This window comes from Diabrotica undecimpunctata, chromosome 5, assembly GCF_040954645.1.
Source record: "Diabrotica undecimpunctata isolate CICGRU chromosome 5, icDiaUnde3, whole genome shotgun sequence".
In the NCBI taxonomy this organism is placed as follows: Eukaryota; Metazoa; Arthropoda; class Insecta; order Coleoptera; family Chrysomelidae; genus Diabrotica; species Diabrotica undecimpunctata.
This window is the reverse complement of record NC_092807.1, coordinates 14,093,036-14,108,516: the sequence shown is the minus strand read 5'-3', so window position 1 is coordinate 14,108,516 and position 15,481 is coordinate 14,093,036. Positions and strand designations below refer to the sequence as shown.

Sequence of the window (15,481 nt, the reverse complement as noted above, 5' to 3'; positions counted from 1 at the left end):
TATAATTGTGTTTATAATTTACAAATTTATAATTTACAAAAGAGTTTTTTGTATTTCTCTATATAATTGTGGATTTAAGGAGATTGAGCACAAAATAGCATCTGTTGGCCGTACAAATTCTGCGGTAGTATTATTTTCAGTGTTAAGGAGCGGTTCCAGGTATACAAATTCGTTCACTGCTTCGATGACGTTTTCTATAACAAGTGATCGTAGGATTTGTGGTTGCGTGCTTATTTTCATATACTTCGTTTTGTTGGTATTTATTAATAAACCCATTTTTGTAGCTGATTCTTTTAATGCTACATACGTCTCTCGTACAGCGTTTTCTGTTCTCTTAACAATATTATATATTGAACCAGTGGTTGTGATTTGTGACATACGTATTACTTTTTTCAAAGCCAGATTGAACAGTATACAGGAGAGAGGGTCTCCCTGGTGCAGCCCGTTATTTGTTTTAAAAGGTTCAGGACGGCTACTTTGTAGTCGTTAAATGATGTGATGAGTATCAATGCCATATTCCTGTGTTTTTCCAAAATTTGTTTCAGGGTTGCAATCTGATGAATTGTCGATTTACCACCTCTAAAACCAGCCTGTTATTTTCCTACTATCCGTTCTGCATATGCTGCCATACAGTGACATAGTACTGTGGAAAATATTTTATACACTGCATTTAGAAGCATAATTTATCTGTGTTTAGAGCATTCAAAGATATCTCCTTTTTTGTGTATGGTGCAATGTATTCCAATCATTGGGGAGATATTTTTCTGTCAATATTTCTTTTATAAGGTGCTGTAATGCCATTATTGTATCATGGCCACCTTCTTTATATAGTTCAGCTGGGAGATTATCTATTCCGGTCATTTGTTTCTGGCTAGTGTTTTAACTGCATCTTTAACTTCAAGAATCGTTGGTGGTTCCTCTTCCTTCTCGCCTGTTCCCCTTACCTCATCTCTTCCGTCTTTCAGGTTTTTTTCTTCATCTATATTAAGTTCCTGGTTAAAGTATTCCATCCATCTATTCAATACGCAAGCCAACAACGCTCTGTATATAATTGAAAAGGAGTACAAAAGTAACGACGTGTTGTAGCCATAGTTTTTTAAATGAATGTCAAAATTCATAAAAAATTGATTTTCCAAATACCGACTCGTATCTAATACGGGGTAAGTCAAAACACAAATTCATTATTTGCTCTGTAATTTTAAATGCATAACCGATTTATTATTTATATTTACTTTATTATTTACAAATATCTTAACCCTCTAACCATTTATTTCGTCTTAATTGGTTCAAATATCTGAAAATTTCTAATTAGAGTAATTTTGGTGTTTAAAAAATTAATTTCAAGTCGGTTTTTTAATATCTTTTATAGTTTGGCCTCCGCATAAGAAAGAAGGTAGCTAGATGGTTAACGGTTTAGGTGTAGAAAATTAGAACCGGTATAATTTGAATAAAATAACCAAAAAAAGGTTTTTATTGAAACAAAAGCAAAAGTGAAGCTTAACGAACATAATATATAGGTAAATAAAAAACTAAAACAACACAAAAATTAAAAATAGTGAACTATCTGTGAAACGGGAAGTGATAAAATGAGTTTTTTATTATGTAATCCATAAATTCAGATTTTAGACTTCAAAGTTTATGTAATGCACCTGAGTATTTAGTTTTATTTGCACCGTCTTTTTCCGATTTTGTCATACTTATAAATATAACACTAATAATATCTTTACATATATAACAATAAAAAAAAAAATAAATATAAATTAGTTATGGCTATTATGGAAAAATATTTGGAAAACGAGGTCCAGGAAGAAGAAGAACATCTTGATTAAAGAACGTCAGAATCTGGTTCAATACATCTGTGCAGCTAGTTGCCAGATTATGGTATTTCCCCCCATTGTGGCGGATTTAGGGGATCATCATTGATTAAATTTGCGAATGTAGATAGAACTGACTAGAAATGGCTATTTCCTACATAAATAAATAATATTATATATATATCTGTTTTTTTCAGTAGATACCTTTAAGACAAAAAATGTACTTATCTAAATATTTTACAAAAATATAGGCCTTTAGTTTTAAAATATAGATCATTTTGTCTTACAGACCACCGTCGTGTGGTCATGTAAGTTTTAGAAATATGTACTTTCATATATCGGCTGTGGATTACAGTCACGTTGGATGCAGAATATAGCCAAGACGGAAGACTAAGAAATTTGGGAATTATTGAGTTAATAAAAGAACAAATAGGATTCAGAGCCTAGTCGTCCCAATTCTACACATAATCAATGGCGTCCGATTTTCTAATCTTGTTTTTTAAATTTAATTTTAATTTTTAAATATAAGTGACACCACTGGTGACATCAGTTTTTATAAATCGTGAAGTAAAATTATCTATTCTCATTTTTTTAGTATGAAAAATTATTCTAATTCATTGTTTTAGTATAAATAATTGTAGTACAGTCTGTTCCAGTCTACAGTCTTTTCAAATTTATAAAAATTGTAATTATGCGACAAAATTTTAAGTTTGGGGGATTTGAACTTAAATTTGGGGGAATTTCGGTTTCTAAGTGGGAGATTTAGAAAATCGCATCTGGCAACTGCAGCTTTTCCGCGCTGCTGCAGAAAAGATAAAGATTGCCATGATGAAAGCCAACATTCGTAACGGATAGGCAAATCAAGAAGAAGAAGTTATGACTATGACATTTAATATTTTACATTGGAACATTAACGGTTTTTTTTTAAATAAACAGGATCTAACTGTGTTTCTTAAAGAATTTTAATATTAATATCATTCTTTTAAATGAAACTCATTTAAAATCTTCGCAACAGTTGTGTATTCATAATTTTTACTGCTTTAGGGATGATAGGATTGATGGATGGGGTGGAATAGCTATTCTTATACATCAGTCTCTGGCACCTGATATGTTGGATATTTCAAACATTCACTTGCCTGAGAAATGGCAGGCTATTGTTGTTAAATTTGAACAATTTTTCATTATAGGCTCATATAAGGCACCAAATATACGTTTCCGCAAGATCTTTAGAGAATCGGTCCAAATGTATGATAAACCTTTCTTCTTCATAGGTAACTTGAATTGTCAACATTATTCATGGGGATCATCATCTAACAATCCGAAAGGTAATCGTCTTGCTGATCTTTTGGAGGAAGATAACTTGTGTTTTCTCAAAGCGACAAGAATTTCACCTCCTAATTCTAACAGTGTTCCTGACGTGGCGATAGCTTCTCCAGGTTTAGCTGCGGACTGTTTTTGGGAAGTCTTTCCAGAGATAGGAGCTAGCGATCATTTTCCATTTGTTGTGTATTATGGGCAAGATATCCAACACCCAAATAAATTACCCTCTTTAAGGTCTCAGTATCTTTAATGTGAAAAAAGCAAATTGAGAGCAATTTAATCTATACATTGAGTCTAATATTCACAATATTTCTGATCACTCATACACAGATTTTCAGAACCTGTTATTAGATGCAGCAAATAAGTTCATCCTTAAGAAAAAGCGTTTTAGATTTTCTAAACCTCAAATACCTTGGTGGGATGAAGAGTGTTCTGCTTTGATTAAATCAAAGAAGGAAGCAGTTAGGAAGTTTAAACAGGAACCATCTTTAGAGAACTTTATTAATTTTAGAAAGATTAGGGCTCATTTTCAAATTAAATATAAGGAAAACCTATGGATCAGTTGGAAAAATCGGTTCCAACAAATAGGACAGGTAAAAGGAATTACATATTGTACAAATGTTACGGTTCCATACAAAAAGGCCTGGTTTACAAGGTTTCCCAACCTGGGGAGGGGCATAATTGCACAAATGTGTCATATGAGAAGTGGACATTGCAGCATTCCGGTTCATTTATTTAGATTGAAAGTGATCAATACAAATCTGTGTTCATGTGGCAGTTTAGGCACCTTACAGCATGTGTTGTTGGAATGTACTAGATATCAAAGGGAGTCCCAGTTACTTAGAAGTGAATTTCAAGGTGATCCAACATTTATCGATGTGTTGTTCAAAAGAGGTGTTTTTAGGGTCAACAAGATCTCAAGCATAGTTCGTTAATGTACATTATAAGATTTAATCTGCTTGCTTGGATTGATGTGCTTAGTGCAGTAGTATAGGACTAGAACAATAGAACTTGTGTGAAAGAACTTTTGAACATTTGACTTTAATTTGTTTTTTTCCTCCTTTAACTATTGTTGCAGGTTCAGGACCTATGAGCTTAAGCCCAGATGTACCTTAGGTACAGCCCTTGAACATTCAGTATAAATACACAGATCCTGGCTGGATAGCTCTGGTAGCTAAGGCCAAGCAAATGAATGAAAGAAGAACTCCACACATAACACCTTTACACCTGCCACCAAGTACTGCATATTCGCCATGAAATGATTAAGATTCATGTATTACAAGTGTGGCTCTTGCTCGTGATTCACTACCCATATCAATGCAGCTTAATCTTCTAAAACCTTCATCCTGCACCATTTTTTTCATTCTTAGTATGTCATGTTTGCCAATGAACTGGCAAGTATACTGGCCATAGATTCTTCAGTATTAATCCCATAGTTCAGATTATTTCCAAATGTTATGATAATGCCTAAAAAGGATTTAAAAAGACTAGATCTAGTCATTTGAATAAAAGAATAGAGCACAAAAAGATTTTTTTGGTCAAATGATAACTTTATTCATATGCATACTTAAAATAAATCATTGTGACAATACAAAAATTTCTAAAAATGCAAATAAGCAACAGGTCATATTATCTACATATTTGCAATTTCATTCTACATCACCTACAACTATAAATTGTCATATTCTTCAAGTGTTGATTGGGAGTATCTGTTGTTTACTTGCATTAAAGAGAACATATTCTTATTAAATAATAAAACAGTCTATTTACAATGTCATACAGTTCACTTTGTTTTCTATATTTACTTTTTGGATCCGCCTTCTTCATTGACATCTAAAAAATGAATAGTGTTAAAACATGATCAGAATATTACATATTAAGATAATTTACAACTGATCCCAACAGTCAGTTTTTTTAAATTACAACCCATTGTAAGCTTAAAGATCCATAAAAAACTTCACATTATACATAATATTCAGTGTAGATAATGGATGTTTAGTCTCGACAATATACAATATAGATTATACATATAATCTACAGTTCAGGTAAGTTATATGTTAAGAGACCTGTGAATATGACAAAAAAGTCACTTCATAATGAATACAGTCTTTCGTGATTTAATTATCTTCCTACTAACAAGTAAAACTTTCTTCCTGGACTCAAAATATAAATATATACTAGGTTCACTGACCTGAATTAATTTTTTGCTAAATTGGTACAAACAAATTGTCTGGCTGGAAGTTACTATACCATCAAACACACATCAGTGGCGGCTTTTGGGGGTAGGCAGGATAGGCCGGGCCTACCCAATAATTTTAAGAGCTTTAAAATTGAAGAACATAGATTCAAAAATTATGTTAATGCATGTAAATAACTTTTAAATATACTAAATCACTCAATACATTAGCGTCCATTAAAACAACTATGTTATTATATTACCACAGAAAGCATCGAATCGTATTCAGGCATTTTAAATATCATAAATAGGCCCGATAGGAACTGGCCGACCCAGCTCACATAAGATCCTCGTACAAAAAGCGTTTGAAGTTAAGCAGCTTGCCGGACAGCGATTTATATTGTTGTGTTTATGCTTGCTGTTTAGGCACCAGACGATCGGACCTACACAGTCCATCGTTGTCACTTGTAACGTAATTATCGAATTGTAATATAAATTTCCTTTTAAATTACGATAAAAAAATATGTAACATAATCTATAATTGTAACATATTTTTAAACAAACAACACAATTGCAAACAAGTGCACGGTTGCCCAAATAAATTTAAAAAAATTCGTAAAATTCGAAGAAAAAAAATCACATTTGCATGATTTCTATATCGCCTGATTGTATGCATCTTATATATGTGAGATTGTTTTATAACTGATACATAAAAATGAGTTTTTAGGACGCTTTACCAGGTTGCAGTAATAGTAATGTTGATAGTGAGTGTTTGGACATTGTTGTTTCAGTATTGGAATCGCCAATATATAGAAGAACTGAAATTGACAGAAAAAAATTATTATGAATGAAAGGCCTACTCTAACATTGCGTATTAACCAAAAAGATGGGAAAAAGGTGCGTACTTTTAATTGCTCTTGGTATGATATCTACAAATGGTTGTCTGGAAGTATTACGAAAAACAGACTATATTGTTGGCCGTGTTTGTTATTTTCTAATAAGAAATGTGTATAGAATTGTAAAGGATACTTTGATTTAAAAAATATGTCTGCCTCCTTAAAAAAACATTCCAGTTGCAAGGAACATTTAAAGTAATTTCCTGTCCTTTAAGGATGTACAGAAGAGGGCGTTTTCTGTTCGCGATTTGCTAGATGAAAAATCAAAAATCGCAAAAATTAGATACAACGCAGAAGTTAAAATGAACGGAGAAGTCATTAAAAAATTAGTTATGAGGAGGGGGTCATGACCCCGTCACTGATTACACATAGCTATATGTAATTTGCTGGCTTGGCCTACCCAAAATTTTACCACACCAGCCGCCACTGACACACATACTATTTGATTAATGAATACACATTCCCTTTACTATTCTTTTTTCAATTAAAAAAGTCTGCAACAGTAAGTTTAATTCAAATATTAATAAGGCTGGGTAGGAATTTTTGTGTTTCCAACAAGGACTCTTGTGTGAGATAATAATCCAAAACTGAGTGAACTGATTATATCAATAGTTATGATTGCAGATAATTATAATCTGCAATATGTTAATAAATTAAAAATATTGTTTTACAGAACTGGGTGGGTCTAATGCTTAGAAAGATCACACCAAATTTGAACCATCTTTATGGATGACCTCAAAGTTGTTTAACAATCCTCAGAAATGTTATAAACCTCAGATCAGAATGAAACTATGATTATCAATATATGAACAATAAACAAATTTAGCACAAAATGGTAGTAGACACCAATTTTTGAGACTGAACTGTATAAAAAATGTGTATTTTGTTCCAATCTATTTTTATTTCTCACATGGCATTTTTGTTTTGGCATACCACCTCAAGTAATTCTAAATATTATAAGTAGGACCCACACTAGCAAATAAATCAAAGACTGAATATAGTATGTTTCTATTTGATCATGTGCTGATCTACTCACTCAAACGAAGCACTTTTAAATGATACAATTGCAACTATCTCTCATTTTTTTGCAAGTCTTTAGTTATCGAATCTTCCTACTATTTTTGCTTCTATTTCCATTAATGCCACCATTATTTTTGCCCATTTATTAAAAATTTTTGCAATATTGTTCTTTACTTTCTTCAAGGTTTTACAATTGCACTCCACTTCCTATTTGGTTATCCTATTATTCCTAAAGTGTAAGATTACCTAAGACACCTAATATGTATGATTTCTTATTTTCATTTTTGCATCAAGTTACTTTGATATTAAAATAGTTAAAAGTGAATTAACATTAACCAACTAAAACTAGAACAATCCACACATTGACAATACTCTTTGATACCCTTTACTAAAATTATGAATAAAATGAGACTTAATTTTCAACTTACTTTTTCCATCACAGGCTACAATCTTCACCTTGTCAATTTTGGTTATTTCTTGCACTTCCCTGAATTCTACATCGTTCAACATAAATGTCCAAACGTTATCACAAAACCTGTAGGTATTCAATTTACCAGCTTTAAATGTTAATCTAGCTTTCACCCTTGTAGCCAAAGTCTGATTTATAGATTTATCAAACTGCAAAAGTACTTTGCAAGCAAGTTGGGGCGTAATTTGACCATACTAAAATAGAAAATAAGCATGGATAACTTTATTAATAATTACACTACTTTTATTTAACTATCACATCTTGAAATATGCCAAGCATGTTTAAATTTAACCCTCCACCTACCTGTATTAATTCATCCAAACTCTCCTGCAAAGTGTGGCCTAATGTAGTGTTTCTATATAATTGATACGACATTCTAAATCAAATTTATACAAACAAAAATACGAATTGGTTTAGTGTAAAGCTCATTCGACAGGAAACATTAAAAATTAATATTATTAGCAATGTTTACCCCACAAAACGAAGTCATACATTCACCATTTCACCACTCGTTTGTTTAATCTGACAGATGATGGATTCATTCCATTGACAAGGATATATAAGGGACTACCAGTAGTAATTTCGCTTACAGGAAATAAAAAGTTTCTTTTACATGTTTTTAAATCCGTGCATACAGTAACTAAAATTACAACTTATAACAAATAGATTAAGATTTCTTAACAAATCTCTTATTTTGACTTTGTAAATACATATTAAATATTGATAACTGATCGAAGCAACGCCCATCGCGTTTTAATTGGTTGCTGAATGATAACATGTAGGTTGAATCAATGTTTACAATAAAAAGAATGGAATCCAGTGTATATTGTATTGTAAAGATGGTGTTTTTGTATGTTATTTGATAAAAACTTGCATTAAAACATGCAAGACCAGTGTGAAAATGGTAAGTTAATTCCTTTTAATAATTGCGTACTCAGTTGAGTTAAACTTTTATTGGAATTCTGTAATATCCCTAATAATTTTCCAATTTTTATTACACCCATTATTAAGATTTGATAATCTATAATTGCGTGGGCGACAGCATAAATGTCAAAGAAAATAAGAAAATATGTTTCTATTTTTCCGCAAAAATGTCCAGTCTTTTACCCAATATCGTTTTTGTTTATAGGAATCTTACATATTCATTGCAAATATGATATTGGCCTTGTCCCTTTCCTGTCAATTCAATGTTTTATCAAAATATTTTGGTTATTTCCTCTCTGGTTATTTTTAAATAACAAAGAAGAGTCTCTTTTATTGTTTTAATAAGTAATTTGCGAAAAATATTTTAAATCTGAAATCATTTAGGTCACACACCCAACATGTCAATCTTAGAAAATAAAAGGGTTATGTTATGTGTACATTAAACATTTATAGTGTATTGTTGATAATGTATCATTATTTGATTATCTTTATACTAATTAAAATGTTTTATTTTGCAACTCCTACTGATAAATGTGTTTACCATTTCTTCTTTTGCCTATGAGATAATTCAGGAATTATTTTCAATATTACCTCTATCTTCTTATATTCTCTGTACAAAGAACCTAAAAAAATGAAACTATGCCGCTTGACATGTACAATACAATGCATTAAACCACATTAAACTAAGACAGTAAAAATATTATCCACAAAAATGTCATACATTCTTTATCATTTATTATACACACATAATCTACTCCCTAACAAAAGCAATCCTCTTTAAGGATTAGGGTCCTGTCTAATGTCCTAATATTAGCAGCATGATGTATCCTATCAAAGGCTTTATTAAAATCAGTATAAATAACATCCATTTTACTGCCACTCTATTGAATTAATTATATCATCTTGGAATAACAAGAGATTAATTACTGTGGACTTACCTGTGACAAAACCATGCTGCTCATCAATGACAATATTCTTATAATGTCAAGACAGAAATTTTGTCACAAGTAGTTCAAACAACTTGAGAATCACACTTACCTTGCTGATAGGACAAGGTTTTTAGGGGTTTTTAACATTAGACTTATCACCAGATTTATGTACTGGCACGACAAAACTGTTTTTCCATGTGTTTGGAAAAATTCCCGTTACAAGTGACTGATTAAACAAGATGCAAATGACTTTACTCAAAGTATAAACACCATTTATGAAAAAATGAGAAGGGATCTTATTAGAGCTATACTTCAAGTTATCCTTTAAACTTTGAATAGCTGAGAATACCTCTGCAAGAGTTATAATATAGACAGGAATGTTAACAGCAGTTAAATGATCAGGATTAGAAAGGTTACTAACACTCAGGTCTTCATTAGTGTAAACAGAAGAAAAATGAGATGCGAAAAGGTTAGCTATTCCAGATCCACTATCACAGCACTTATTGGACCAAATTATTCGGAATACTAGTGTTTTCTAAATGAGTTAAAGAAATTCCAGAATTGTTTGACACCACAATAAATGTTTTGGTCCATATGAGCAACATAAGCTTTATAACACTCTATAGTCAAGTTTTCACATTAAGACCGTAAATTAGAAAAAACAATGTAGTTGTTGGGGGAATGAGAATTTTGAAGTTCATGTAACCCTTCTTTTTTCCAATATGACACATTTGAGATAGGGAGGATATCATCAATGGATGCTAGAAGAAACTTACTGTTGAATAGGAACAAAATTTGCAATAGCATTATTCAATACCTGAATCTTTTATGGCAGTTTCAATATTATTCTTAACAATAATTAAATCCAATTGACAATTCCAAAATAATTAAGAGCACAATAATCAGCATTTTTAAAGTCCAATTGTGATTCAGTGTATGGCAGCTGGTTGAAAGTAGTACCTAAGCAAATATCACATTCAATTGCAGTGTGATGAAAATTATTCTCCAATATTAAATCAGGAGCTTGAACTATAGTTACTGACTGAGGATGATTACAAAATAAAAAATCTAAGAATACATTATGAGAGTTATGTATGAGATTAACTTGTTTTAAATTTAAAAAGAGAAATTTTTATTTCTAACAGTAACATGATAACCCACAAGGCACTGCCACAAGGCAGTATATTGGTAAACCATCTTCATCAGGTGAAGTCCACTTAGCCAAAGGCAAATTATATTCCCCAAATAAGTGTAGCAATGAATCAGGGTTCTGTGTGGCAATATTTTCAACTGTAGTACAGTGGGTCGAATAGATGTTAATGTCAGATCTTGGTGGATTATAATATATAAATGAAAAAACAATTGAGTAGTAATAAACTGATAAACTAATAAATTGAAAGATATTATATATCTTCTCTACAGTTAATTATAACTTCTCAAGACTAGAAAACACAGATAGGGCAAACCAAATTCCAACAAAGCTACACAAAGAACTTCTCAACCCATATCAGCTGGGAATGATATTCATTTAGACATCATATATTCCTTATTATCACAGACACATTATAAATTTTTGATGTATTTTAAAAAGTCACAAAATCTTATTTACGATCAACATATTCTGATTTACTTCATAATATACTAGGAAATGTTGACCTATTCCACTTTACTTTCTAGAAAAAGAAGATGGCAGTGCACCACCATCAGAAATCATTTGTGCTGGGTGCCTCAATGCTGTTGATGATGAAGAATTTGTGTCAGCTCTTGGTCAAGAGTGGCATATGGAGTGTTTCAGGTTTGAACCTTTATTCTAGTTCTTTACATTTCAATTGCTAGACAGTCTCTATTAGTTTATTTACTAGTTGAAAAATTTAGTAATACAGTAGACTCCCTCTATAACGAGAACTGAAATGGCAGACTAATTACCTCGTTATAAGCGGATCTCGTTATATCCAACAACAATAATACTGTGCATACATATGAATATGTAGTTTTCTAAAACATTAACTTTCTATAGTGAAGCCATTCGGAGCAATATAAGATGCTAATAAATATTGTTTGAATGGCGTTTTTGAAAAAAAGTTGTTTACTTTTATTGTCAATGAAATACATTAAAACAAAAAAGAGTTTTTTACTTTTATTGTCAATGATATACGTTAAAACAAAAAATCTGTATTCTGTAAATCTGTATAAAGCGTATTTTCAAGAATAACATAAACTATTGCGTCTGCAATTGGAAGAAGTTTGTCATTTTTGACTGCTTTAAATTATCCAGTATTCTATCTATCATATTTTCTAAAGATGTGAAACAGTTTTATCATGAGTTCCTCATTTGCGTTTTTTCTTTGGATACAGTTTCTCACAATCTTTAAAACACTTTCCACATCTTGTCTATTAGGACCTTATTAGGTGTGAATGGTCAACCTCCTAGAATGACACTTGTGAATCATAAATTGTAAATTTCCAACTAAGAATCATAAATTGTAAGAATTTTATTGCGGGCGGCGCAGTTGAAAAGGGTATTTATTTATAGCTACGGCCAAGCCAAAATGTAAAAAACACGTTTTTCAATCTTATTTTATCTCGTTATAACCAAATTTACCTCGCTGTAGAGGGTTATAGTTCAATAGAAATTTCACGGGACATCTAATGTACCTCGTTATAAGCGAAACCTCGTAATAACCGTGTTCGTTATAGAGGGAGTATACTGTATTTGAAGGAAATGTTGCAAAATATTGAAATGATTATATAAAAAATTTCTTAATCATAGTAATTAGATTTTGTACTTCATGTAGGTGTTCTGCTTGTGATGCGTCTTTATCAAACTGGTATTTCGAGAAGGATGGTTTACTATTCTGTAAAGATGATTACTGGGCCAGATATGGAGAATCTTGTCAGCAGTGTAGTCAGGTAAATTATTGTAATTCTTTCTAGCATGTAAGATTCTGAATAATTTTTATAAAAAAAAAAAATTGTAGCAATGATAAAGTCAAGACAGATATGTAATTAAGCAATGATCAGTGGGCCTCAAACAGTTGTTGCTTTAAAATTTAATTCCAATAACTTGAAATATAAATTTTCTATATTTTATGTTCATTAATAATGTTGGATTTTGTTCTATTAAAAGCAAATGAAATGAATATAATATTTATGTATAATTGATTACATACAATAAAATTTATTTTATTAATGACATTTTAAATATAATAATCATTTAGTTCGAGCAAGAAGTCACAAATGAGCTAAGGACACAAGAACTGCACTCCATAGAGAGCAAATGGAATAATATCAAAACAGCAGTGCTGACAGCAGCAGCGTCCACCGTGGGAAACAAGAAAAAGAAGAGAAGAGGAACATGGTTTGATGACGAGTGCGGGCAAGCGATAGAAGAAAGAAACGAAGCGCACAAAATGTACATAACAAGAAGAACACGGGAAAGACGAACATCATTTGAAGTCGCAAGACGGAAAGCAGACAAGATATGCAGAAACAAAAAGAGAGCTTATGAAAATGGACAAATAGAAGAAATGGAACAAAATTTCAAAAAAAACGAAACTAGAGGAGCTTACGAATACCTAAAAAAGATAAAAAGTGGATATAAACCTCAAACAAGCCTATGCAAAGATGAAAGTGGGCAAATAATCAGTGACCAACAGAAAGTCACAGAAACCTGGAAGCATTATTTTCAGACCCTACTTGGAACACAAGTAGATATGGAAGATGAAATGGGTACGAACCATGTAGAAGAGAACGAAGTTGAAGTAGAAGCTCCAACCATAGAGGAAGTTCTCGAAGCTATTAAGGCCCAGAAAAACAATAAAGCCCCGGGAGTTGACGAGATTCCAGCAGAACTGTATAAGGTAGGTGGCAACCACCTATCAAGTCATATCCACGCGCTTATCAAAGAAATATGGCAAGAAGAGAAAATACCCGACGAATGGAAGAAAAGTATAGTATGCCCAATCTATAAAAAAGGAGACAAACTCCAGTGCAAAAACTACCGTGGAATTTCTCTACTATGTAAAGCGTATAAAGTCCTCACGTATATTATAAACCAGCGACTCCAACCACTAGCAGAAAATATTATTGGAGAATATCAGACGGGCTTCAGACGGGGAAGATCGACAATGGATCAAATATTTACAGTCAAGCAGGTCTTGAGCAAATCGTGGGAACACGACATTGATGTTCACAACGTGTTTGTAGACTTCAAACAGGCATACGATTCAGTCAAAAGGGACAGACTATACTATATATTGGCAGAATTAGCAATACCACATAAGCTGATTAGACTCATTAAAGCCACAATGGATGAAACTCAGGCATGTGTACGAATACAAAACAACCGGACAGACTTTTTCAAAATCTCGCAGGGACTAAAGCAGGGAGATGGGCTGGCACCAACATTGTTTAACCTGGCACTGGAGTATGCGGTTAGGCAAATGCAAACTGGACGAGAAAACCTACTGACCAATAAAACGGTTCAACTGGCTGCCTACGCCGATGATATTAATATTATGAGTAGAACATCAACAGGAGCACAGGAAGCACACGCAGAGTTAAAAACACAAACGAAAAGGCTAGGTCTGGAAATTAACACAGAAAAAACAAAAATAATGGTACAGACGAGAAGAAATATAATCCCACAAAACATTATGCATGAAGATGACATTGAAACGGTTGGAAAGTTTACATACCTGGGAGTAGAAATATATGCCGATGGAGCAGAGGATGGAGAAATACGAAAAAGGATAACGCAGGCAAACAAAGCTTATTTTGCCCACTCCCATATATTTCGGTCTAAAAGTGTCCACCGAAATACAAAGATGAGAATCTATAAAACTTTAATTCGGCCAATAGCATGTTATGGCAGCGAAGCATGGGTCCTGAAAGAAACATCCAAAAACAAACTCGACACATTCGAAAGAAAAGTACTGAGGAGAATACTAGGACCTGTGAGGGAAAACGGAATCTTCAGAATTCGATATAACAACGAGCTCTATCAACTGTATAAGGAAACACCCCTGTCAGACTTCATTAGAATACAAAGATTGCAATGGGCCGGACATGTGATACGAATGGGAGAGGATAGGCTACCAAAACGAGCACTGAACGCCAGAATGCAGGGAAAGAGACCAGTTGGAAAGCCAAGAAAGCGCTGGGAAGACACAGTAAGCAGCGACGCACAAGCACTTTTAGGAGTCCGTGTATGGAGAAGAGCAGCCACAGACAGACAAGGGTGGAGGCAAAAAATAAAGGAGGCCAAGGCTCATTTTGGGCTGTAGTGCCGTAGAAGAAGAAGAATCATTTAGTTTACTATACTATGCTAAATACTAATTACTAATTTTTTTTCCTAAAAAATGGTTTTGACAGGTCCAGTAATTACTAATTAAGATTACTAAATAAAATAAAAATTAAATAAATTAAATATTAAATAAATAATACATAATAATTTAATCAGTTTTATTTATTAATATTTCTGGTAATGTTTGCATACATACAATGGAGAATAGTCTCATTTAATATACATGGGACTATTAAATGTTCTCGATTTTGATATTTTCAATATAACTTTAACTCAGTTAAAAAGATCTCATGCTTTGTAATATGTATATTGGGAATTGTTGAATTTTTTTCTTGTTATATTTTGTTTGTTTCTTAGTATGTAAAATTTTTAGTCTCATTTTTTAAACTTTTTAATATTGATTTTATATTATTAATTAATTAAGTAATTTGAAGTTTTGAATCCTAACTGTGATATTGTATATTGTAATTTAAACTGTTAATGGGGCTTATCCCACATATTAAATAAAAAATAAAAAAAATAAAAATATCCTTACATACCATTTTTGCCAATGGATCATTTACCTACTATGTAATTGGCACCAAGATATTAAATAATACCAGATCATCTAATTTTTAATCATCAACAA

The 15,481-nt window shown here is 32.1% G+C and overlaps 2 protein-coding genes across 3 annotated transcripts in view; one reads left to right on the top strand and one right to left on the bottom strand.

Moving 5' to 3' along the window:
* Positions 1–4,663: 4,663 nt before the first annotated feature.
* On the bottom strand, positions 4,664–8,229 carry TfIIA-S (general transcription factor IIA subunit 2). Its single transcript, XM_072531534.1, has 3 exons — positions 7,999–8,229; positions 7,655–7,889; positions 4,664–4,967 (listed from the first exon to the last, which is right to left on the bottom strand). The coding sequence occupies exons 1-3, from the start codon at positions 8,068–8,070 to the stop codon at positions 4,936–4,938; spliced, it is 339 nt and encodes a 112-aa protein (XP_072387635.1). The 5' UTR covers positions 8,071–8,229; the 3' UTR covers positions 4,664–4,935.
* Positions 8,230–8,447: 218 nt separating this feature from the next.
* Positions 8,448–15,481, top strand: part of LIMK1 (LIM domain kinase 1) — a 37,337-nt gene continuing 30,303 nt past the window's right edge. For both annotated transcript variants that reach the window (XM_072531533.1, XM_072531532.1), the window contains exons 1-3: positions 8,448–8,599; positions 11,226–11,343; positions 12,344–12,458. In XM_072531533.1, the coding sequence (XP_072387634.1) occupies positions 8,578–8,599; positions 11,226–11,343; positions 12,344–12,458 (255 nt within the window). In that variant the 5' untranslated portion in view covers positions 8,448–8,577. The remainder of the gene's footprint in view (positions 8,600–11,225; positions 11,344–12,343; positions 12,459–15,481) is intronic.

Excerpts from the sequence above, each read along its gene's own strand:
- TfIIA-S (XM_072531534.1), bottom strand. The coding sequence starts at position 8,070 with ATGTCGTATCAATTATATAGAAACACTACATTAGGCCACACTTTGCAG. Across the intron at positions 7,890-7,998 it reads GTTTGGATGAATTAATACAG|TATGGTCAAATTACGCCCCA; the intron begins GTAGGTGGAGGG and ends TTTCTATTTTAG. Across the intron at positions 4,968-7,654 it reads TGTAGCCTGTGATGGAAAAA|ATGTCAATGAAGAAGGCGGA; the intron begins GTAAGTTGAAAA and ends TTCATTTTTTAG.